At 36.7% G+C, this 26,059-nt stretch overlaps 1 protein-coding gene across 1 annotated transcript; it reads left to right on the forward strand.

Annotated features, from left to right (window-relative positions):
* Nucleotides 1-541: 541 nt before the first annotated feature.
* LOC115901322 (desmoglein-1-like) lies at nucleotides 542-25,071 on the forward strand. The gene is made up of 16 exons (XM_030943881.1): nucleotides 542-723; nucleotides 7,340-7,375; nucleotides 7,761-7,889; nucleotides 8,548-8,703; nucleotides 8,837-8,984; nucleotides 9,940-10,103; nucleotides 10,353-10,487; nucleotides 11,059-11,244; nucleotides 11,415-11,674; nucleotides 12,609-12,751; nucleotides 12,900-13,118; nucleotides 14,255-14,749; nucleotides 16,845-16,993; nucleotides 17,483-17,543; nucleotides 18,937-19,145; nucleotides 20,611-25,071. The coding sequence occupies exons 1-16, from the start codon at nucleotides 676-678 to the stop codon at nucleotides 21,580-21,582; spliced, it is 3,510 nt and encodes a 1,169-aa protein (XP_030799741.1). The 5' UTR covers nucleotides 542-675; the 3' UTR covers nucleotides 21,583-25,071.
* The last annotated feature ends 988 nt before the right edge of the window (nucleotides 25,072-26,059 follow it).

Raw genomic sequence — 26,059 nt, forward strand, 5'->3', positions numbered from 1 at the left:
TTCTTGCAGTCTCATGTATAAAGCACTATTTTTTACCCCAAAATTAATATGATATCTCTTTAATGACAGCCCCATTCTGCTCTGAGTGCTCCATTCTGTGAACAATGTGCATGGAACTCACTCCTTTGTGCCTGGAAGAAAACAAATGAACTACTAATTTAAATGAATAATTTTTTTAATTCCAAATTCTTTATTGTAATATTCATTTAGTTCTTCTATTATACAGGGTGAGGAGAGAAAACTAGAAGTTGCATTCAAAGCAAAGATAAGTTACCATTTTAATGATTCCTTGTGTTGTGAGTAATTTATAAATCACCCAGTATCTTCTCAGCGAAGCTTGCCTCTGTTTTTAAAACGTACCTTTTTGTATCCAACAAAGGGTTTCAGTGCAATAAGAATTAAGGTGTGTCTCTTAGCTTTTACCTGCAAGCAATAATGATGTTGTCAAGCATTTCAGGTGAGACCAGCCCAGGATTTTGGGGTGGGGAAAGACACTCTGTTATACAGCATCTTCAGTTCTTCCCTCAGAGGGAGGCAGAGACACCTTGAAGGGCTGAGTATAAGGACATGTACAGAGTGTCTTTTTAAATAGCCACCAGAGCTGGGGGGGGAGGGGAACAGGAACACGCTTGTAACCATAACTCTGTTGGACTTGTTTCTGAGAAGTCAGATGCCATGGATTGGCTCCCTCACCGAACGGCTGCTTTTCTGTTCCTTTTGTTGGTAAGTCGGATTTTAAAACAATATTTGTAAATGCTGTGACTACACCAGTTTCATCTTCCTCAGCAGACCATTGCGTTTTACAATGTAAACTATTCCCCAAAAATATTTTGTGAAATTTACCATAAAGACCAAAGCTCTGCTCATTTTAAACAGCACTTCTGAACATTCTATAAAATCAAATTAGCTTTTCATTAAATACTGACAAATGATTCTTTTTAGACTTTTGGCGATCTGTTGATGTTCAAGATGTGACTTTCTATGTTTACTGCATGATTTTTCAGGCAAATGTTTTCTGTGGCTGCTATTTAAAGGTCACAGTTATTAATAAAATGCTATAATTATAAAGATTTTAATGGTTGGGTATAATTTGGTTCTATGTCCTTACTTTTTTATCTGTTGAGGAAAAACCTTTTTCTAAAAATTTAAAATGTCGTTTTTCTAAAACGATTAGCAAGATCGTTTCAGAGCAGACCAAATCCTACAGCTATTTTCAAGAGAGAAAAAAAAAGACAAAATTTAGTGATCTCAGTTAAGTAAAAATCAAAACTTGGCCTATTATTTCACATTGCAAAGGATTCCTGTGTTGTTGTGCCCTAGTGTCTGAGCCACCATGTGCTAAGCAAGTGAATGCATGATGAAAGTGTTGCTCTTTGGGTTTGTTTTTCTCACTGTAAAAGGAAAGTTGTGGCTATGGTCAGGTGGCATAGTTGTTCAATGTGTTCATCAAGGCATGGAAATTACCCAGAAGGGACTTAAAAGGGCTATGGGTGTCCTACTGCTCCTGCAATCTGATTTTTGTGCGGATGCATTTTACTCATCTGCGCTGACCTCTTGAAATTCGGTAGAGGTTTAAGGCCCTGAAGATTGAGAAGAGCAGGATTTCTGCTATAGTTCTGTCCTGTGGTTTTCATGAAATTTTACATTTCGCACAGTGTATTAGTATGTGTAAATGTTTGTTAACTTCTCATTACTGACTTCTCTAGAAATCCTGTAGTCTGAGAAAAAGTTTGTGTTATAGGTTAAGAAATCCTAAAACTATTATGAAAATACAATCCATTAATTTTAAGTGACAGCTCTGCAATCAGTAAAGTAGAACTAATTAACACAGAGCAGCTGCCAAGCAAACAAGGGCAAAACTTGGCAAAGGCAAGTTATGGTTCGGATAAGTTCCAGCTTGTTCAAGGCAGCAGAGAGGTGTCTGAGACTGGCCTGTTGCACATCACACTAACACTTCTGGATTTTCATGAAGCACCAGTGACTATTCATTTCACTCAGTTACCTGGTGATGCACACTCCCAGTGTGTCGAAGTTCAAAATGCTTGACTGTTTTATGTCTAAGACCTGTCCATTCAAAGGCATTTTGCTGCTTTACTTCTCCCAGCAGCTCTGGAGCCATTTTCATTCTATCAGTATATTGTTGTTACAATTGCAAGTGATGGAGGGTAGGTGCTGGGTCAGAAAAAAAGAGCGATTCTGGAAAATGCCATTGTGTTTTGATGACTACCAAATATTTGAACTTTTACTATCCAGAGGAAACCCTTGTTCTTGTTATGTGTTCTTCTGCCCAGCAATGTTCATGATGGCCTGTACCACTTAATAGCATCTCTCAACTCTTTAAAGAAAGGTGGCAGACAAACTGTCGAGATCAAATTATACATTTACGTATCCAGTTTTAGTGTATTCTGAGAAAAAATTTTGGCTTTCAGCTTAACTAATCTTTCATGAAAATCACCTGTCTGAATGGTGTGTCTGGTTAGTATATTGTTAATAAGTTGCATCAAATAAAATTAACATGGAGTTATACATATTTTAGTATACTACTGCATTTTCAAAAAAAAAAGGAAACTTACCAGCCCCGAAACAAATAATTTTCTCTATGGATTTCACCATTGGTGGGACTGATTCTGCAACCTTTGCTCATGTGACTTCAAAGACATTATTCTCATGAGTAAGGGAGTTCTGTTTGTGATACTAGCACAGACACGTTTTATGGAAATAACCTGTTTGATCAGGTATGACTCTTCTCCTGCCAGCTATCATGTGACAGCCAATAATTTTAAATTCACCTCATCTCTTATGCACTTTTGTCTGGATACATTTTCCCATATGTTATCTAGGCTTATTTTTTCCCCCCCAGTCATAAGGCTATGGTTACACATCCTACTTGTAACTTGATTGCGTAAAAATAACGTAAAAATTGTCAGGAGCTACATCCTCTTTTTGTATATTCATGTGAAACATCTGCCAGGATTGAATCAGGAACCTGCAGGTTCTTCTGCCAACTAATTCTGTTGTAGAAATATAAACTAAAGCAATTCCACGTCCAGGAACTATCACTTAAGATAAGGTACTCAAGCCTGCAGTTTTACATTCCTAAGTAAAATTGCCATTAAGCAAACATGCATTTGCAGCCAGAACACTCTAAGTCATATCAGAATTCAGGTTTTATTGAGGAGATTTATTGAGGGCACTTAGCATGATTAATTTGAAAAACTCAAATTTTAATGATAATGGCATACACCCTATATTGAAATTACTTTTCTGTTCATTTTTCAAATGGTTAAGCTCAGTTATTCTATGGAAATCTATTGTATCTGTATTGTATAATAGAAGATACAATAGCAGAACAGAAATAATCTCAGTGGAAATTTTCCTAAAGTTGTCAGATCTTTGAATAAACTTCTTTTAAAATAAATAAAACTTAGAAGTAGATTCTTCAGCTTAACATGAGCATTGTCATAATTCCTGAATTATTCCTGTCACAACTGTTGAAAGAGTAATGGATTATCCATCCTGGGTGCAACTCAAAGTATTGCTAACCTAGGAAACACCTGACCTCCTCTGAATTAGAAAACAAAATGCCAGGAAAATAATCCAGAAAATCTTTCCCTTTAAATTGTATGAAGTACATTCATAAGTGACATATGAAAAAGTGAAGTATAGAAAAAGAAAATCATGTTGCAATGTTTAAAAATGTGATAAAATGGCATATTTTTAAAACATGAGGGTTTGTCTTATATTTGAACTCTGCTTTTCATTATTTCATATGCACTGATGTATCATTTTTTAAACAGATGCAGAATTAACAAAGGGGAAGGGCTCATTATTGCAACCCTTTTCTAGTCAGGGCTTTGGATGAGTAAGAAAGATGTAAAAGCCCCAAAACGCTGACAGTGCCAGAGCTACCACGGTAGCCTGATGACTAACACAATACGTGTGAGTTCTCAGCACTCCTCCCATCCAGGCCAACAACAATGCCACTGTTGACTTCAAAGAGAGAGAAGCAGATCCCATATGAATAATGCTGGGAAGATGTTAAAGGCATGTTCAGTCATTTAGATTTGAGTAGGTGGAGAAGGGAGGATTCCGTAATTACGTATGATATTGCTAGGCACTCAATTAATGATTAGTTAATTCTTGTTTGTAAATTGCTTTGAGGGTGCAAAGAACAGTAGACATCCTATGGGCCTAATTCTGTCCCCAGTTACATCAGAATAAATCCAGAATAACTCCAGTGTGACTCTAAGGTGTCATTTTGGACACAATGTCCAGGTATCATTACAATAAAAGACAAGCTTTCAGACAGAACACTGTGCAAATGACAGAAACCAAGATGACTTATTTCCTGCCTGCCCATCTCCCAGTCCATAACAGAAACAGCTTGTGCAACCAGCGTCTAGATTCTCTGCAGCTTCCTTTTTTTCACAGTCTCTCAGAGACTGACAGGACAGCAAATCTTGACATCATTCTGACCAGCTTGCCTACCCCAAGGTCCTCAGGATGCATCCCACACATTCCAGTGACTCCTATTGCTTTAATTATTGTTTATCCCTGTGTCTTTGGAAAGTACTGTACTTCAATATGGGTTTAGAAGGGACTTTTTTTAATAACCTAAAAATTTGCAGGGGTTAGCTGCTAGGAGGCAGAACTTATCTGCTGGAAATAGCACTAGAAACAAAAATGTTGTATCTCAGATAAATATTAGAAATAGACAACTTGGTTAGGGGAAGACATCTAACTGCTGGTGACAGTGGAGAACCAGAAGGCATTAGTTGGGGAGGGGGAGGAGTCTCTATCCCTGAATCCAGTAGGATAAATGTAATTTCAAAATCGTTCAGATTTATCTGGTGAACTAGACATTTATGTCTGATGTCTGCCTGCCCTCCTTCCTATACCACAGCTATAACTGAGAGACATACCAAACAGAGCCACCATCGGAGTTCATCAGATCAGCCTTTTCAAATAATAACATGAACTGTACTAAGGACTCTGAATTCAAGATCTTCCATTACCAACGAGTAGCAAAATGGGGTTTTCCTTCACTATCACTGCACAACTGTGAAAATACAGGGCCTAAATTTATAATCCCCAGCATCACTAACTGACAAATTCCTGATGTTCTCATTACTGGTGCTCAAAAACAAAGGATAAGACTCCAATGTGAAAAATCTATTTTTCACTGCTTGAAAACAGAACTCCCTATAGGCTGAAATAAAGAGATTTATGAATGCTCATGTCTTTAAGTAATATAATTTTTACAGGTATAATTCTTATTTCAGAAAATCTCCGAATAGTTTTTCAGAATATGAGAGTGATGTGGCTGGGTGTGAGGCATAAATCTCGCTGTTAAGTAACAGGAATAGGCCACATGATGCAGACAGCAGACAAGATTCACTAGCATTGCACTGGGAGGTGCATACCCATGCTTTGCCGGGTCAAGACAATTGTTTGCATGCCAGAAGGGATTTCAGTCTAAGGGTGGAGAGGATTTCATTGTGCTCACCAAATGAGGTGGGATAGACTGATAAGAGACGTTCAATTAGTGTTATTTCTGGTGGACCTCATCACTCAGGTTCTCTCGTGAGGGTGTAGTCTTCCCCTTTGACTCTTCCATGTTCCCCCGGGCTCCAAGGGGGATTATAAAAGCTCCCACTGGGGTGAACAAACCCTGCCATTCACAGGGAGTCTGATATTGTCCCTTCTCTGAGATGAGGAACAAAACGGCTGCACATGAATTTGAACCCTAATTTTCTGAAGCTAAAAATTTAAACAGTCATAAACCCAACAAAAGTTAAAAGATGTATTGGTACTTTTAGCACAACATGAACATACTGTAGTGATTCTCCTGCAGAGTACTTTTCTTAATCACTTATGTCAATAGCTGGCTCAAACAAGGAAAAAATCCTTACTCTGTGAATAGTCAAAAAAAATTCAAGCTAGATATGAACATTAAATGGGCAGATCCAGTCTAAACTCCTCCATTGAGAAGCAGATTAAGTCATCCATTATAGGCCAAGATCTCAAGGGATGTTTTGGGTAAAACCAGATCACTGTTTTGTAAATGACAGATGGTAAATTCCTGCAGCATAAAGGTAAATGGGGAAGAGAGAGAGAGAGAGAGGAAGGAGGGTGAAGCTGCTGTTCATTAATCTGTTGCATGTAAGAAGTTGTCTTAACATGAAGTAAGTGGAAAAAAATTTGTGTCCATGTTCTAGTCTTGCCAGTACAATGCAATAAATTTGAAGTGAGGAAAGTCCCATGATGCAAGGATAAAAGATGTCAGATTTTATCCAAGTATAGCTGACATAAAGCCCCACAGATACATCAGACAAAAAACAAAGAAACCAAAACAAAACAAAAAGCTATGGGAAACTATAAGGAAGTGAAAGACTTATAACTGCAGCTGTTAACATTTGTTGAGAAAAGAGAAACACTGCAATAATTTTTGAGTCACCTGGATATTTTGTATCTTCCAATGATGAATGAAACATGAATCCAGTTCTGAAAATCCCATATTCTTCACCCTTTATTGTCTGAAGAGAGCCAAAGCAGATCCTAAACCTGAAATAAATGTTCCGAAGAAAGCAAACTTCATTTTCATACCCTATTTAGGAATAAAGTTAATTAAATTGTGCTGTCTTTTAAATTGTGCTAATCAAGAAATTGAGGCTACTCTCATTTGAGTTTTAGTTTTAAACTAATTACATACTGCATCTGATCCTGCTACCTTTATTTACTCAAGATTAGTTACATAGTTGAGTCTCAAATCAAAATCAACTGCACTCCAGGTAAATTTGCCTGAAAACTTCAGGTGGGTTTCCATCTTACATTGAATCTCTTCAATCTCACTGGGAAGTTCCAAAAAACCCATTTTCATTCTTTTTGGTTAAATTACATAATTAAGCACTCCAGGGTTATTGTCAACTTTCTAAATTGAGAAAAAAAAAAGAATAAATTATTTAAGATAAATACTTCCCTGGTTTCCTAGAGTGTTTGGTAAAAACTCTTGCAAACACTTCTCTCTCCAGCTGAGATGTTAAAAATCTGTGTGAAAGCTTTATTTTAATGAAGGTATAGTTTGAAAATTGCTCTGCATATCCATTCAAGTTCAAAGTTCCGTCTTGAAAGACAGAATGGATTTTGAAGATTTTAACTCTCAAGGAATTTATGTGCTGGATATAGAAAAAAATTAATTTCACAAACTCATTTATGGAAATCTTGCAGCTAGGTAAGCCATTGCAATAGGCCTGCAGTATAGCAATGTCTTGCAGAGGGGTTTTGCTTGCTGCATTTTGCCTTGCATTTTTACATGCCACTTTTTTTATTGTTCTTGCAGGTACTCTTGGATTTCAGCACAGGATTTCATGTAGAGGTAATATTTATTTATTTAGAAACTATTTTTCTGTTTAAACAAAATATAACAAATGAAAAAATCACGTGGAAAATACTCAACTAAGACACTTCTGAACCTGAAGATTGAAAGCATATTTAAATATTAAACAGCTGCAGGTAATAACCTGCTAACCCTCTCAAGAGAAATTCACCAAAATCTAAATTAGTATCTCATACAAATGAGTAATTTTAAAATAAACATGTACAGTCATAGAGTTTGGGACTCACAGACATGTAAAAAATAACATAGTAAAAAAGCACATGGTCTACAAAAATATCTTTTCTTCTTATTGTTGGAAATTATAATTGTCTGTATTTATTTAAAATGGACTGAGGTCACATAATACTGGAACTCTCTGTCAAAGGTAAAAGAATGGAATGAAAATGGAACGGCAAGATGGAAAACCTTTAGAAGACAAAAACGTGAATGGATTAAATTTGCTGCAGCTTGTAGAGAAGGAGAAGACAATTCCAAGAGGAATCCAATTGCCAGAGTAAGTAGAAAGAAAAACAGAAGTATTCACTGACAAGGAAATTTTGCCAAAGACAGGCTGATAAAAGCAGAGAGATTTAAAAATACATATGCTTAGAGCAGTAAAAGCGAGGAATGTAGAATAAAAGAAAGATGATGCAACATTCCCAGCTCTGCTGAGACACTCTCATAAGATTAATCCATGTGGCTGCTGAGGAGTAACCAGAGGCTTCTTAGAACATTGCCATGAGTCTACTTCCCAGACAGCTCCAACCAGTGACATTCTTCTTCTCTCTCATTCTGAGAAACCCCTGAGCAGAAATTCAGAGACTGTAGATGACCTGTGGGAAACAGAGAAGAATAAATACCTTCCTGTTCTCTCACTGTGACCATGCATTTACTGAGTTCCAGCCACAGTGTTATACCCTTGGAGGTTTCTCCATTTCCCTGACAGATTTAAAAGAAGTAGAAGGCCCATCCATCCTTTAAGGGGAGATGGATGTCTAGATTGATGTTTTGTAGAACAGTCTTCCATTGATTTTGTCAACTGAACCTTGTAATAAGTGGTTGACAAACTGAAGTTGCATAGAATTTTTTACAGAAACTAGGAATAGAAGAAAAAACCATGGAGGTGTCCTCGGTAAACTGGCATAAATTATTATTATTATCTGTTACTGTAGATCCGGTCTGATTGTGAAGAAGACAATCCAATCACATACAGCATCTCTGGAGTTGGAATTGATCGTGCACCGTATGGAATATTTGTTGTTAACCCAAGAACAGGAGAAATTAATATAACATCAATAGTGGATAGGGAAATAACACCAGTATTTGTTGTAAGTACTCCCCTTTTTGCTGACCTTTATAATGATGGATCCAGGGTGGGGCAGACAACAAATCTGTCTGTTTCAGTTTGCTACTTTATTTACTTAACTTTTGGTCTTAAAACAAGTAAATCTCTTTATTTAGATACGTTGCTTTGCTAAACACTCAGTGACCGGTATAGATTTGGAACCACCTCTTGAACTTCGAGTCAGAGTCCTGGATATAAATGATAACCCTCCTGTATTTGCACAAACTGTATTCACAGGATCTGTTGAAGAGAGCAGCATGGACAGTGAGTACCTGTGCTATGCCTTCTTCAGTACTGCTAGTGAAGCTCACAGAATACAGTTAATATAAACCTGGGGAGCTCTTTCTGCTTTTCTTAGGCAATGACATAAAATGGTCAGGGCCACTGCAGAGGAGGGAGCAGCAGATGCTTCTCCAAGTGCTATTTGAGCCAGGGCCTGGGCTAATTGCTATAAATTAAACAGCAATGCTTCCTTCTCCCTTTCCTCCCACACACGAGTGCTGAATGTTCCAGTTTCTAACCATACCACCATGCAAATTCTTTCAGATGTGAAAATGTAAAAGAAATAATTTCATTCCTTCTCATTAGAATAAAAATATCATTACACTTATTTCCTTGGAGGGTATGTAAAATACATTTTCCCCCATTTTTCTCTTTCAAATATTTGTACTTGTAGCCTGTGTATTTGCAATTGCAGCAGAATATTACTAAATAATTCTGTGCTTAAACCATTAAAATGGTTCTTTTTACCAAAAGTGCAGCAATCAACATTAGACATGCAAATAGCACTGAGGCAATGGTGCATAACACTCATTTTCTTCTCTCTAGAAATTCTCCTTTAAAGCTGTGATTTCTTATAGTGATCTCTACAAGCTCAGTACTTACTGTATTTGCATATTCCCTATTGTGATAGGGAATTTAACTTATTTAAAGAAGTTCAGTGAAAGTCTGCATTATTCTTTCTGACTTTGATTTTCAATTCATTTGAAGTCATTAACATTGTCAGAATCAGTACTACAAAATTAAAGTTTTGGTTTTGTCTGTGAATGTCAAGGAATAGATAGCCTTCTATCATTTTCATACACTGTTTTAGCATTGTCTTGATGAGTTGTTTGCAGGAACTCAAGAGATTTTCTTGGGGATTTTGGTTTGGTTTTTTTTTTTTATTGTATGTTTTGTGGGGGTTTTTTAATTACTATTATTTTTAATTTATTTTTAGACACACTGGTGATGAAAATCATTGCAACAGATGCAGATGAACCTAACCACTTGAATTCTAAAATTGCCTTCAAAATAGAGAGTCAGGAACCTTCTGGTCCACCCATGTTCATTATGAATAAATACACAGGAGAACTCCATCTTGCAAATTATCTTGACAGAGAGGTAACATTTTCCTTTCCAAAGCTAAATAAAATTATGCTGTAGTGTATATGTGCTATGAGAGCGAGAAAAATATAGAAGAGAGAGAAAGATTGTGGTTTTTACAAATATTAATGGAGAAATGCATGGTTTTGATGTGTCGCAATAAAATGTCTGAGTAGAATTCCTGTATTAGGAAATAGTAGCAAGCATGAGTTATTTAAAAGATGCACAGATGGTCTTCTAACATACTCATTTCTCTTTTTGTGACAGCAACATAGTAGCTACACTCTGGTTGTGAAGGCATCAGACCGGGACGGGGCTGCAGATGGAATATCATCCCTTTGTAGCTGTAACGTGAAAGTTATTGATGTTAATGACAACTTTCCAACTCTTGCTCAAAGCTCTGTAAGTTTCCAATAACAAAGGCAGCAACACTGATTTAAAACCCCATTTAAAAACCCCGTCGGTAACAGAGCCCTTACTAACCCGCAGAGAATGTTCACATTTACATGCTCCATGGGATTTACAGGATTGTTCCCTTGAAGAGTGCTCAAAATACAATCTGTCGTTTGTGCAACAATTCTGGTAACATACACATAGATAATTTTTGTATTCAGAGATGTAAATCCTGACATTGTCAGGACTGACATCTTTGTACTAAGAGAAATCCTGTCATACAGGTGCCCAGATCCCTGCAATATGAGATTATGTAGAATAACCCAATCCTTGGAAGACCATTTTCTATAGAAAGCACAAAACTTTTTCTTCTAAGATGCCTCTGCAAATCTTGGAGGTGACACTTGGAGATTTTCAAATCTGTAATCATAATCACAAGTTTCCCAGAACACATTGTTTTTATTAAAAAAATTTATTCTGTGCTCAGAACATCCTTCAAAAAAATCTCTGCAGACAGCTGTGTTTTCCTGTTTTCCAAACATTTTTATGTTTGCTAATAGGTATTTGTCTGTCATTTCAGTTTTCAGCAAGTATTTCAGAAAATTCACTCAGTTCAGAACTGATACGAATACAAGCTCTGGATGCTGATGAAGAGTTTACAGACAATTGGTTAGCAGAGTTTTTCTTTATATCCGGTAATGAAGATAACTGTTTTGAAATTGTTACAGATCGAGCTACAAATCAAGGAATCCTTAGAGTAATTAAGGTATGGATAAATATTGTGATTCAGCTCTTGACTTAAAATTTTAATTAATTGTTAGTAGAAATAAATAGGCAGTAAAAACACTGTCACACAACCATTTAAAATAAAAAATATTTTTAATATATTAAAGGAGCTTTTATGTATTATCTAGCTCTCTGTGGTTTACCTTTTAGGAGCTGGATTTTGAACATATGCGAACTCACTCACTGATGATCGGCGTCAGGAATGTAGCTGCATTCCACCACTCTGTTGCACATGAGTACCAGATATTTGGGACACCCCTCACAGTAGAAGTAAAAAATTTGATTGAACCACCAAGATTTCACCCATCTTCAGTTGTGTTTTCCCTGCCAGAAGGCGCAAGAGTGAATTATGTTGTAGGAACATATACAGCCATGGATGAGGACACTAGAACCGTTGCATCAAATATTGTGTAAGCTCTGCTCTGCTTAACTCCCTGGATGGAATAATTCTTTTGAGATTTCAATGGGATGAGGAATACGTATTTTAAAGGATGCTTTAAAAAACAATGATTATTGATTAGCAATAGAAAAATGGCAATAGAATAGTACTATATAGTATCATACATTCTATGTTATTATGGAATAGTATATACCCCATTTTTGTCCTTTTCTTTCCTGACTACTTTTCTTAGCCTTATGCAGAAGACAAAGAAAATATCACTTTTCTAACAGACTGTAACTTAAATAGACTAGAAGAGGGTTTATTTTTTTTTCTCAGCCTAAGAATGCTTTTTCTTGAAACATTTCCTACAAGGAGGGAATTTGTTAACATCTCAAGAAAGCAGGCAGAAAATCCCAATAACAGTCAATATTTTCCAATCAGAATAGAATAAGCCCCTACTAGCTCATTGTCTAGTAAAAAAAATTTACACCTGTTTCTCTTGGAATTAACAAGAATAACTGAGACTATAATTTGCTTTTCAGTGCATGTAGAAATAAATACAGCCTATTTACAAATGGTTGAAAAAAATTCCTAAAACACAGAAATGCGTCAGCAAATACAATTTTAGAATGTTATAGGAAGAACTGTGGATTTAACCATTGCTATCAACAAGGATTCTAGTAAAGGTTTACAGGATCCAGGAAAGTTTTACTTTTGGACTATGATGCCACTTCCAAAATAAAATGAGTTTCTATGCATTTGCTTTATTCCTAATTACTTTTCTGGTCTACATTCTTTGGAGTCTACATGGATTTTGCTTGAGCTAGGTGAAATGCAATAGGATCTAGCATAGCTGAAAGAAAAATGTCAAAAAGAAAAGTGTGAAATTTTATTTGCAAAATAAATATGTAATACATATATTCATAACGTAGCACTGAGTATTTTTCCTTCACCAAACACAGATATAGTATAGGACGTGATCCAGCGGCCTGGTTCAGAATCAATCAAAACACTGGTGAAATCACACTGAACAAAGTTATTAGCCGAGATTCTGTCTATCTAGTCAACGGGCAGTACCAAGCTGAGGTTCTGGCTATCACCAGAGGTAAGAAAAGAGATTAATTTTTCCAAAATAAACTCATTGTGTTCCAGATTTCTCTAAATGTTTTTTGCTGTTTCTAGTTTTCCAACCCTAACTGCATTGTTTATAGTATCACTATTCCCTCCTGACCACAAATACCTTCTTTTTACAGGGGTTCCTCGATACACTGCTACTGGCACCGTTGTGCTTTCACTAGATGGCATCAATGCCAATTGCCCAACTATTAATACTGAAGTGAGGAAAGTATGTATGCATTCCCCATCAGTGGTTATCTCAGCAAAGCCTAGGGATGGTGTTGTCTATGCTACCCCCTTCACATTCAGCATACATGGTGAACCTCAGACTACATGGATTATCAGACGAATAAATGGTAAATTAACCTGCATTTTATAACAGAATAAATGATAGCAATAAGCTATTATTTAAAATAACTGATTGGGATGTTACTTTATTAGCAAACAAAACAATTATTAGAATCTATTCAAATCTCAGTTAAATACAAATCTAAGAAGTTACTCCAAATTTGAATATATGCATGCAAATATTTATATATTAGAATATTTAAATCAGAATTATTACATGTGTTATATTTTAAAGGAAACTGAAAATTTACTAGCAAAACTGTACTTTGAATATAACTATGACAAGAGCCTTTATGGGTCTAAACATAATGAAGTAAACCAAAAGGAGTAATTTGCCACTTTTTTATTTCAGTGTTATCTAAAAAATCCTAAGCATGTATCAAATCTCAAATTTTTTTATTAAAGTATAAAGTTTATAGTTAGCAGAGCTTTACTTTTATGAGAGGCATATGAAAATGGTAAATTAAGATTACAACTTTTAAAATTTATTGTACCAGTCACACCTACTTGTATTTTAAAGAAAATTGTTTTAGTCAGTGCCCAGTGAAGCTTTGACAGTTTCCTTTAATACGACATAACAAAATAATGAATTAATCAAATCCCATGCATAACTAAATGACAGAATTTGCATAACTTACTGTTTACATAGAAGACTACATTATATGACAAGTATCACAATTGCAAGTATTCTTCAGTCTCCTACCTGTTCTAAACAGTAGCAAATATGTAATCTTAAATATTTTAAACCTACTGAAAAACTTTCTGAAAAACATGCATGAGTTCCTTGAGAGAGGAATAAGAAATGCATAAAACTTTCATATTTACCATTGTGCAAATAAAATTCAGGAAATTCAGCAGTGGAAATAAAAGATTTCATTTTCCCCTTTTGTGTTGCTCAAGTTAAGAAGTGATAACTAGACTCATTTGGCTCAGGTTTTACAAGGAAAAAAACAAGCATAGATGAGTACTTTATGTTTCAGCTTTGAGTAAATAATGTAGATGCATAAGTAATTGAGGCGCTTAGAAAGGGAACACTTTCATTCTGTTCTATGAATATAATACACAAGTAGTTATAGATTTCTAGAACACTTATAGTCAATACCTTCATCCAAATATTCTTCTCTTTTTTTTTTTCCCCTCCAAGATTCCTCTGCGGAATTAGTGGGCCAGAACATAGACTTTTACCTTTATAGGATCTATGTCGTTGTAAGGGATAGCCAAGGCCGGCGCTGTGCTCGACCACACATAATTCCTGTGCAAGCTTGCCAGTGTGATAGTCGGAACTACTGCACCAGCGGGGCCACAAGAATAATTATCATCGGTGGTGGTGGTGGTGGCTCTGGTGGTGGCACTGGTGGTGGTGGTACTACTGGTGGTGGTGGCGGCGGCACTGGTGGAGGAGACCGGGAAGATGGAGGACAGCAAGGTGGTGGTGATTATGGACCTGAAGGAGGATATGTGGACCACACAGAGTGGCAGGGTTACACTGATGGCTACGAAGGAGGTGAGGAAGGATATACTGCCTCCACTGATGAAGGTTACAATGGAAATGAAAATGCTGGCAGGCAATTAGAATCAAATACCACACTTAGTGGTGCTGCCATTGGCCTGATGTTCCTCGGCGGATTAATATTTGTTTGTAAGTATTAAACTAAGAAAACTGTTTTTATTGTTTTTCTAAATAATGTAAAAAATTAATTTTTCAATTCTTCTAAAATAAGGTTACTTTTTCAGTTGGTTGTTAATCCACTGGCTGCTATTTGATAGAGAAAAAAAATTGTCTTTTAAATGAAAACAATTTCCATAAGTTTTATGTTATACCTAGATTTTTCATTTAAAATTAAGCATTTTCTTTCTAAGACTTCTAATTCCAATTCTTTGTAAGTGACAGAGCTGTCCTGTCACTTACATTTTGCAATTTCTACTTCCATTACATTACTAGAAGAAATGGGCAAGTATCAGCTCCGAGTTGGGTATGAAAGGATTTAAAGAACAAGATTCCTTTGAACTCAAAGCCAGATTTCAGTAGCAGAACAATAAGTCATAGATTTTTAAACTTTTGGCTACTCCTTCCAAACATTACATATAATAAAAAACCAGTAGCATTTATGAAACCAGGATCAAAACAGGATGTTAATTCATTTGTCCTAGTATGTTCATGAAGAATTATGAGCTTTATGGACTCAAGTTAGAATTTATCCAAGAAATTATTTCTCAGACTACCACAATCATAGGTGATCAACTTTCTTTCATGGCCTGGGCATCAAGTAATCAACATCTAAAATTTCCCATTGCAGAAATACTGACTACCAAACCTGAGGAAATTGATTTTTTTTTCCCCTGATTTTTTGAGGAGGGGGTTTGGTTTGGGTTTTGATCTTTGTCTAGTAGGAATCAATAAACACAAAATTTTGAAGCTTCAAAAGGCTGTGCAATTTGTAGTCCTCAGATGGTTTATCTTACAGGACAGACTGTCTTTCTGCCTTTGTAAACTTCCCCTCATAGTCTAGAGTAAGTACATCCTTACTCATGCTGTATGAGGCAGCACTTTGTACATAGTATAGTCCTTCCCCCTTTTCATTTCACTTTGATGTTCAAGTAATCAGAGGGCTGGAGCAACTCTCCTATGAAGACGGGCTGAGAGAGTTGGATCTGTTCATTCTGGAGAAGTTTCCAAAGGAAACCTTAGGGCAGCCTTCCAGTTCCTAAAAGAGTCCTGCAAAAGAGCTGGAGAGGGACTTTTTAAAAGGGCATGTTGTGACAGGACAAGGAGCAATGGATTTAAACTGAAAAACAGTAGGTTTAGGAAGCAATTCCTAACTGTGAGAGTGATGAGACAGAGGCACGTGTTGCCCAGAGCAGTTGTGGATGCACCATCCCTGGTTCAAGGCTGGGCTGGATGAGTCTTTGAGCAACGTAGTAAGTGGAAAATGTCCCTACCCATGGCAGAGGGATTGGAACTAAATGGTATTTAAGATCTCTTCCAACCCAAGCCATTCTATGATTCTATGAATTAATATTGCATCGCCTTTCTAAAATAAGCAGTGTTTTTGATGCTGGCCATTGCAAGCATTCTGCAATTTCCAGCGCTGAGTTCTTTAAACAACTAAGCATAATACAGCACTCTGGGAAACCTGACTCACTCTATGTAAACGTTTGGTGAAACTAGAGCTTGGGGATTGCCCCTACTGCTTTTTCAAATCAAGCATTATGTATATGTAATGTACAACTGGAGCCTTAGCCAATGATCATTGTAGTCAGGTGGACTCTCCACTGATTCTCATATGTCTATTATTACTAATGTGTATTTCTTTTCAATTATAATACTTGAAGAGAAAAATGTATGCTCACATATCCAGAAAGAATAGCACTGAATGCTATACATAGCAACCCCGGTTTTGTTTGTTTAATTTTAATATGTATGCAACTTATATTGGTTCAGCTGAGACAGATCAAAGTCTGTTCCCAGGTCTATAAGCATAAATTTAGAGTAACAGCCCCACCCCTGTGCTGCTGTGCCATAACTAAAGGTACAAATTATTCTGAATTTCCAAATACAGGTATCTCCATAAGCAGCAAATGATTCTGAAAGCCAGACTTACAGGCTGCTTGGTTAGAAACATTTTAAAGGCATATTTTCAAAAGTTCATGAGCATCTGCCCTCTGGGGAGAGCAGCTATTCCTGCGAGGAAGAGATATGCTAAATCATTGTTTCCTGTTCCTTTCCTGGTTAGTGATTCCAATTTTGATGTCAATGAGCGACTGTTGTGGCTGTGGACCTGGTGCTGCAGGTGGAGTTGGAACTGGATTTGAACCCGTACCTGAATGTACAGAAGGGGCAATTCATCCATGGGGAATAGAAGGTGCACAGCCTGAAGACAGGGTCAGTACATCCAATGTTTCTAAAACCAGAAGTAATTCGTGAGTAAAGGCTACATTTTTCTATGGAAAGTGATAGTAACACTGTGTAATCTAAAATGAGTCTGGCATTGTCAACAATTGCAAGGCAGATATGAAAGGTGATTCTTAATTAACATTCCCTGATGGGGTTTATGTGTTTTAAGCAGTGGTAAGCTAGTTTGGCATAACAGTTTGGTGCCACTGTTCCTTCAGATGAAGCATAACAACTAGCAATCTTGTTCAGTGAAGTTTAGGAGAAGGGAACACAGATCATCTTCACTGATTATTGTTCATGTTGACAAGGAAAAAAACTTGTAATCTCCTTGTTTTGTTTTCTCTGTTAATGGAGATGGTGATAATGACTATCATTAACAGTTTGGACTGCTAATTCCTTAACATAATTCACAAAGTAGTGGTCTTCATATGGAAATTTCAAGGTAATCATTCAAGGAGTCAAAATGTTGTTTTCCAGGATGTCTCACACATTCTTGCCCCAACAACCGCTGCAGGAGGTGATTTTTGTGAACCTTCTGGTAAGCAGATCCTTAAATCTTCTATGTTATGCTGTCATAAAGCTGTCTTTCAGAACTTCTTGCCTTCAGATTCATGGAGTCCTTTGGTTTCCCAGCTTTAATCCAACCCTTCCAATCTCACATCTGCAGATAGTCAAATTCGTGCTGGTAGGACCTCCAGTATGAACAAAAATCTGGGGTTTGAGCTTTTGAACAGATTAATTTCTGCAAACTACACTTATTTTGAAATAGCTGCCAAGGCTTTCAAATATCAGGCAATTTTTCTTTATCAGCACAGCTACTGAATGGAGGGACTTTTCAAGACATCAGTTTTAGCAGAAATCAATCTTTAGCCAGAATAAGGATATTTCATAACTTGGGTAAAATCTTCAGTTTTTCCCAGTTTCCTGCTTCCCACAAGGGAGCATGTCAACTAGCTAGTTAATTATTGACAATTTGTGTGTTAACCTAGACAAGCTGATACATAACACAATAAATGTATGCTTCTGAGATAAGGTTCCTCCAGGAATTCAATGATGATAGAGAATAAGCACAGCTGTGCAGCACTACTTTCTCCTTCTCCCCCATTCCTTACTTCAGAAGAGGAATGGCACCGATCCATTTTCCCTAGCTTCTGACAGGAAGAAATGTTTCTCTGCTGACTATTTATTTATAGAAGAACATTCTCAGATTTCTCATTTCATAAAAATGAAAAAAAAATGCAATTTAGCCTATGTTTCCCAGCGTAACCACAGTCAAGACTACTTTATGAAATTCTTTTAATATATGCTGATCATTAAGAAAATTCTTTCCTTTTTATCATGTATTAAAAATATGGAGAAGATAAAATCCTGTAAGTATTACTTCATAACTTATTATAAAGCCATTTCCATTATGCATTATAAACTGGTAGTTATTATGATCCATTGTTGTTCTTCCCTAAAAAATCTAGAAAATGTGAAAACTCCTCATTTTCTAGGATTTACAAAACTCTTTATTTTCTAAGTGTGTAAGGGAAAAAATTAATGAAAATGTGATCATAAATATGCATTTATGTATTTGCATAGACAAACATTATCTGATTTTCTAACACAAACCCCATGACAGCATATATATACACTAGACAGAATAATCTGTCCAGCCGACACCAAAATAAATCACTGATTTTCTAAAACACATGCACACAAGTTGCCTAGCCTCAAGAATAAAATCAAGCACTTAAGCGTCTGTTAATACGTATATAATTGTTACTGCAGTTTCAAAGTTTGGTACCTTTGCATATACCTGTGACTGAGACTGGTCTAAAATACCTTTAGAAACTCACAAGTGCCATTATAGCATTTGTCAAAACAATGGACAAATTGTGTGTAAAAGTTTCACAGAGCACAGGAGCAATAACTTTTTCTGCTTTCAGACATATATAATAACACATATGGAGGAGGAGGAGTAGTAGCTTCTGGTGTTGAAGAAACTACAGGTGTTGGCTATGGCACTGGTACTGGCTACGGAACAGCTGGAGGAATTTCTGGAACAGGGGAAGCAAAAGGGTCAATTGGAGGAACAATAAAAGAGTATCGAGAAGGAGGAGTGAACATGGCCTTCCTAGACAACTATTTCTCTGAGGTAATTAGATGCTGTTCTTTGAGTTACTACTGTGAGTAGGCTTTCTGCTAGATTCTCCTTCCCAGGTTACACAGTGGAAATCCAAATTAATTCTACTCAAATTGAAACTTCCATGCTAAAACACTGCTGTGAGACCAAAGCTGATCACACTGGTAGGAAAAGTTACAACACTAGTAGTAGTAATTTCTTTGAGCTGCTGCTATAGTAGATATATTGTTTAACAGCCTTTTTGTAAAAGTGATGGACATAATGTGGGTAGGGGTAGGAAGCAATTAAATGATTTCATAATTACCCACCAAATTTATGTATTTTCAACCTTTCTCAGTGTATAAATATTGAATAATTTTTTGGAATTGTTCACTCCTACTTCCAGTACAGTTTGTTTGATGAAGTCGTTTTAATCCTGAAAGAACTTTAAACATCAGTTCTTCCTTATTTTTATCACCATTTCTGCTCCCTAAAAGACTTGTGAACTACCAGTGACACCAATATGAAGTTTTTCAATTGGCAACACCTAAATTCGCCTTTACATATGGAATTTTAAAAAATGGTATGGAATTTACATGATTAATGATTTCATGGGCTATATTTTTATTCATATGCATGAACTGTGAAGCATAAACGTTATAATTGCATGTCACCAAAATATCAATTAAGATATAAGGATTGCTATATTTCAAAATCTAAACAAGGTTCATGGAGGAGAGAACAGAGCAGTCCTGACATCCTTAGCATGGATTTCTCCCAGACTGCAATCTTCCTGCCTTGGTCTGAAGCATTATGTATTAACTGTCTGCCTGCCATAGGCCTCCACATACTACTGCTATCCTCCTGGACCATCTCAGTTCCCAAACTCTTTGACTCTCCCTCCCAGGCCTCCCCTTCCGTCCTTTTCTCCTTCCTCCAACCCCACTCAGCACTCACTTTAAATTCTCCTCTTTCCTGCCTGATCTCTTTGCAATGACCATGCCAGGATCCAAAACATTATTCCTAGTTGGCAATTTCCTTCTTGCTCAAAATGGACTCCCCTAGTCTCCCCCACTGTGGAAAATCCTCCATCCCCATCCTCCTCTTTCCTGATTTTTTCATTGCTCCCCGTGCCACTCTGCTTCACTCCTCTTCCTACCACCTTGCTCAGATACTGCTGCCCAAAGAAGGCAACTGTTTGCCTGTCCCTTTTGTCCCATAGACAGAGACATTGATGACAGACCAAATTTGAGATGCTACATGTCGGCAGAAACAAGAATAAAACAAAGTACTATTTAAATAAACTTATTTCAAGGTTAAAAAATGTTGATGGTATAGTCTGTCCTGTTGATGTCCTATTTTTCAAGTCAGGTGGGTCTTAGTGTGGTTAGGGAAACTTTACTGTGGTTTGAGTATTCATGGTTAAAAACTTGACAAAATTCACTCTGTTATTCTGTTCTTTTTTTTTTTTTCATTTTTTTGTTTTTTCAAACTACAGAAAGCATATGTGTATGCAGATGAAGATGAAGGTCGGCCAGCAAATGACTGCCTATTAATTTATGATCATGAAGGAGTTGGTACTCCTGTTGGCTCTGTGGGTTGCTGCAGCTTTATTGGAGAAGATACAGATGAAACATACTTGGATACATTAGGACCAAAATTTAAGACCCTAGCAGAGATCTGTCTGGGCAAAGAGATAGAACCTTTCCCTGATGCTAACCCACCCTGGCCAGGCGTCAACATTCCCTTCCCCAGTCCTGAAAGTGATCTAAATCTCCCGCCACCAGGCACCACCATCATTGTCAACGGAAGTGCACCTATGCCTCCCGCCGCTGGCACTACAACGGTTGTTACTGAAAACACCTACACATCTGGGACAACCATACAGCCCCCGAGGCCCATGCCGGATCCCTTGCTCCATGGCAACATGACAGTGACCGAGACCTACACCTCCAGCCAGCCCACTGTTTGCGTTGACCCTCTGCGTGCATCCAACGTCGTTGTGACGGAGAGGGTCGTGGGGCCTGCGTCTGCCTCTGATTTGCGTGGCATGCTAGATATCCCTGATCTCACAGAGGGCTCCAATGTTATCGTCACGGAAAGAGTAATTGCGCCTAACTCCCGACTCCCGGCATCTCTGAGCATTCCTGATTTGGTAGATGGGTCAAATGTGGTAGTGACAGAAAGGGTGTTCAGGCCTGCCTCCGGCATGCCGGGCAGCCTAATAAATATTCCCTCAGAGTTATCCAGTGCCCACAACGTAGTGGTCACAGAGAGAGTAGTGTCAGGGGCTGGGATGAGCAGCCTAGGAGCAACAAGCATGGGAGGAGCAAATCTGGGGAGCCTGAGCAGCACAGGTCAGATGCTCAGTGCCGAATGTCATCTTGGTCAGGGAATGGGCACGGCATCTCCAGGCACCTCCCGGAGACGAGTGACGAAGTACAGCACCATGCAGTACTCCGGCCAGTAAGACCTCTGCTGGCACCCCTTCCTGCTGAAATCGCCATTTGCACCAACACTCATTAGCTGCCACCCACCAAGAATATTGTTATTATTTATAACTAAGAAATAGCGCTAAAATTTCAGGGATTCCTGCTTGTGTGAGGATCTCTGACGGGTGCCCCATTTTGAGGTCAAATGCACTTTGTCAGTGAAGGGAAAACAGAAGTTAGCTTTAAATGTCTTTCTTTCTCTCCACCTAGCACTACAAGTGTATAAAGAGACCAGTATTTTTGAAGAGATATCTGATTACCGGGGAGAGCAGTGAGAGGTGATCCTTGTGTGCACACAGCATGAATTAATATCATACAAAAGCATGTTAAAATAGTGTACAGCTGAGTGATCTCTCACGATAAGCAGATTTGGGTTAATAGGCCCTCACTGACAAGAGAGGGAAAGAATGTAGTTAATAATTAGTCAACTCAAGACTAAATAAGCACTTTCAAACGCATCATTTAGTTTGCATGTAATTCAAGAAGCGCTACAAAACGGCACTTTCAACCATTTCTCCCATCAACAACAATAGTTATAAATAATAATTATATAAACATAACACACTTCCATTGCTTTCTGAAGTTCTCAGTAAACAAACAAACACCCTGACACAGCCTGCCATGCTGCTCCTGTCATGGCGAGAAGCTATTTGTCACAGCTGGTGCTGCCACGTTGACATTGTCACCCAAGAAGATGTTGGCTTCATCCTTTCTCCATTGCCATTACAGCTTTGCTTAAATCTAAAAGGACTTCAGTGACAACCAGGAACTCTTAGTCATATTTTTGTGCCAAACTATGACTACCACTTAAATTGCCAGTGTCAGGTTATATTAAGAGGTCTAAATATACTGTGCCAATTCTCATCCCACATACTGATAAGAAAAGAAAATCTTGGAAGCTTTGTGATGTAAGGAGGCAATAGCAAGTATTGTATTACTGACACTGGTAGCTGAAGTCTTCCTGAAAAGAAAAAAAAAACACTTGGAAGCAATATAAATTTGCTAATAAGCAATGTGGAGAATTTTTATTTCATATGTCAATGTATTTTGCATTGATATTTTGAAAGTTTATTTGAATGTATTAATTGAAAAAGTCTTTATGAGTTTATAAACTTAATTAAATCTGGCTTTTATTTTCCCACAAAAACAGCTCTGCTGGACTCTGTTATTCTAATAATACCTTAACATGTCTTAGAATATGATCTGAAGGACCAAAATACTGAAATATATCTTTTATCTCATTTTATTTCTGTATCATATGTATAGTAACCATAGTACACCCAACATTGCTTCAGTGTAAATAAGAGTTATAGGGAGGGATTAGCTTTTTTTGCTAGACCACCAAATCAGTAGTTTTCCTGAAAATTTTGCTTCTTTGGCTTTGACAGATAAGTTAGTGAAAAGTTTAAGAGTTGTCTGTGAAACTCCTACTCTATAAAATGGAAAAGAAACTCAATTGTGTATCCAGACTAACTTACCTCAGAAATGGATGACCAGTTTCTGAGTCTGATACCAAGAAAAGGTTTCTTAAAAGATGTTTTTGGAAATTCAACTAGATCTGCTGTCAACAAAGCCTGCAGTGCCCCCTGAGTCAATGCCACTGTCAACATCAGTAATCCCCAGAAGTCACGACCACATCCAAGGCTACCTCCAAGAAAGGTCCCTTCCATAGATTCAGGTTCTTTTCTACAGCAACTGAGCATGCTAGATGCTCGCCCCACAAAATCTGACATATTGCTTGTTTTGCTTTTATCTGTAGCCTTGATTATCTTAAGTAACACTAAAATTGCATTGACTTGATTAGTCTTCCCTGTAAATTATGTACCAACTGTAATTATGGTTCCTGGAACCATTCTTTAAAGAAGGAAAATAGGTACTAATATATAAAGCTATATCCTTTTACATCTTGAGAATTTTTGCAGAAGTTCACTAAAATGCTGACAAACTCCCTTTCATTTTGCTAACTACCTGTTTACATTAAAAAACAAATATTTAAAATACATATTACTATCTGGTATATAAAAAGCCTATGTAATACACCCAAACCCCACTAGAAAATATTGTAATGTAAAAAAAAAGTTAAGTCTAGTGTAAATATTTCCATAATCATCTTAAGCAAATCAGAAATACTTTTCTGAATTGTGTTCAAAGTAATGAAACTAGTCTTCAGGAGCACATGCTTAATTCCTTGAACAGGAATGCTGTGTGAAGTATGAGTGTCTGAACTATGGTCTCTTTCATGTCTAGAAATAGGGGAAGAATGAATAGGGAAAAAATAGAGAAATAGAAAACTAATAGAAAAATATAGAAAAAATGTTGTTTCAAAGGAGAGAGTTTGGTTTTGTGGTGGTTGTCTACTTCTAATACTATCTTTCACCAACTTTTTAATTATTAATTGTTATGTAATACAACTTATTGAAATATTTCTAGCATCTTTTTTTGGTTTCTCACAACAAGCAGCAATTGCATTATCCTGTGCACTTCTGAATAGTAACTCCTATTGCTTTGTAATTTTTACAAACTTCCTAAAAATTGTTTTCTTGATCAATTGAGGATTCTTTTAGGTTCAAATCTTTTAGATTCAAATTGTGGAAGAAAAAAATGCATGTGGAGATGTGAACAAATACTTGGTTCATTAAAAATTCTGTTCAAATTCTTTTTCTAGCCTTATTGTTTAAAAAATAGCATATAGTTTAATTCTGGCCAGCAGACATTAGTTTTGTTTCTTTTCTTCCAGTTGTAATTTAAAAGCCTGTTTGCTGTCTCACCTTTAATCATACTGTTTAATAATGAAGAAGGAATTATTTTAGGGAAGAAAGACAGTGGTGATATCAGTTCTGCTCTAAACCACTAAAAAGAAATGCTCTTACTTAGAGACAGCAACCTGTAATACCAAGTGCATGGCTTGCTTTTTTTTCTTTTTAACTCGTGTTTATTTGGGAATAGGATCCTACAGTTTTAAACAGGCTCAGTGAGATCTTGGCATGATGAGAAGTATACTGACATGGAAGAAAACAGAGTCACAAGCTGAGCGTCTCGTTAGATTTCTATCTTAGGAACGCTATCTCAATTTGAACTGCAAGTTTCAATATTTTTTACTCTGTCCTAATTCTGTGGTAATAAATAACACTTTTGAACTGTTGTGAGCAGCACTTACTATGCGCAATATGAAAAGGCCACACAATTTAAGCAACAATTTTAAAAAATTCAACCATTTTGCTTGAATTAACATAACTGCATAATTCAAATGCTCCTCAATGTTGAGTCACCAAATGCATCATTTTAATTTTATTTAAAATATAAGTAATATTACTGTGGGCTTGTGTTTTCATAAATAAAAATATTAGAGGTTTGTTTGTAATAATTTCGGAATGGCACTGAAAAAATACAATAAATGATCATTTGGAACATCATGTTTTACATAGAGTGGCTCAGAATATTTTTTTCCATTTATCAGTGGGAAATACACTTTCCTTAAAACTGATGGGGATTTTTCAGAAAAAAAATCTCCTTCTTTCATGAAAAAACAAAAAAAAGAAAAAAAGAAACAGAAGGTTTTGATTTAGAAAGCCAGGTAATTCCAAAACAAAATTATTTCATGTGTCAAATTGACTACAATACTTTATTTCAGGTTGTCAAGCAGAAATATGTGTCAGGTCTCACAAGAATTACAGTACAATTTCTTCAACCCATCATTCTCTGCATTGTTCTCCCTCTTTAAACAGCCTTTTCTGTGATACCCTTCTGTCCTGCAACTCTGAAACAGTGCTTCAGAGGAGCTGTAAATTAATGCTGGACTACGAGCCACAGAGAGAAGGACAGCAAAAGTCTCTAGACACATGGTATTTGGGCAGCACAGGTATCACAGATACATTCACTGCATGTTGGTCAGAATGAATTGAACCAAGGAAAAGAACTTTGGCTCTAAAATCAAATTTCTTTCTAATATTCCAGATCAGTGTTCACGATAAAAATTATTTTTTGTACAGAGATTTTTTAAAAAAGTTTTATCTGAACTCAGTAAATTGCTGCTTTGAAAAACAGTATCATGTATCAAGCAAATGTCATCTAATCTTTTTATTTTGCCTTAACACTTTGACATCTTATTTTTGCAGTTTCATACAGAATTATTATAGGCACTCTTACATATTTCAGATAATGATTTAAGTGTCTTTTCAGGAAATTAAGTTAGAAAAAAAAATTGTCCATCTTCAAATTTATAGCAACTTTACTATCAGTCTGATGATGCTGCTAATTCCAGTGCAACAAAGATAATTTATCATTCATCTTTAGTGTATTTAGAACCTGCCTAAACAGAAATGAACCAAATCTATGTTACACATCAGTTTTTATGCTCAAGCAACTTGAGTTGAAATATATGGGAGTAGAGATACAAGTCAAAAATGGGTCAATAGAAAATGTTATTTCATATTCCAAGTGCACTTAAATTTTTGA

This window comes from Camarhynchus parvulus, chromosome 2 (assembly GCF_901933205.1).
Source record: "Camarhynchus parvulus chromosome 2, STF_HiC, whole genome shotgun sequence".
Taxonomy (NCBI): Eukaryota; Metazoa; Chordata; class Aves; order Passeriformes; family Thraupidae; genus Camarhynchus; species Camarhynchus parvulus.

Coding starts and splice junctions, on each gene's coding strand:
- LOC115901322 (XM_030943881.1), top strand. CDS start 676: ATGGATTGGCTCCCTCACCGAACGGCTGCTTTTCTGTTCCTTTTGTTG. Junction 7,376..7,760: donor GCACAGGATTTCATGTAGAG/GTAATATTTATT, acceptor TCTCTGTCAAAG/GTAAAAGAATGGAATGAAAA. Junction 14,750..16,844: donor CGGCGGATTAATATTTGTTT/GTAAGTATTAAA, acceptor TTTCCTGGTTAG/TGATTCCAATTTTGATGTCA.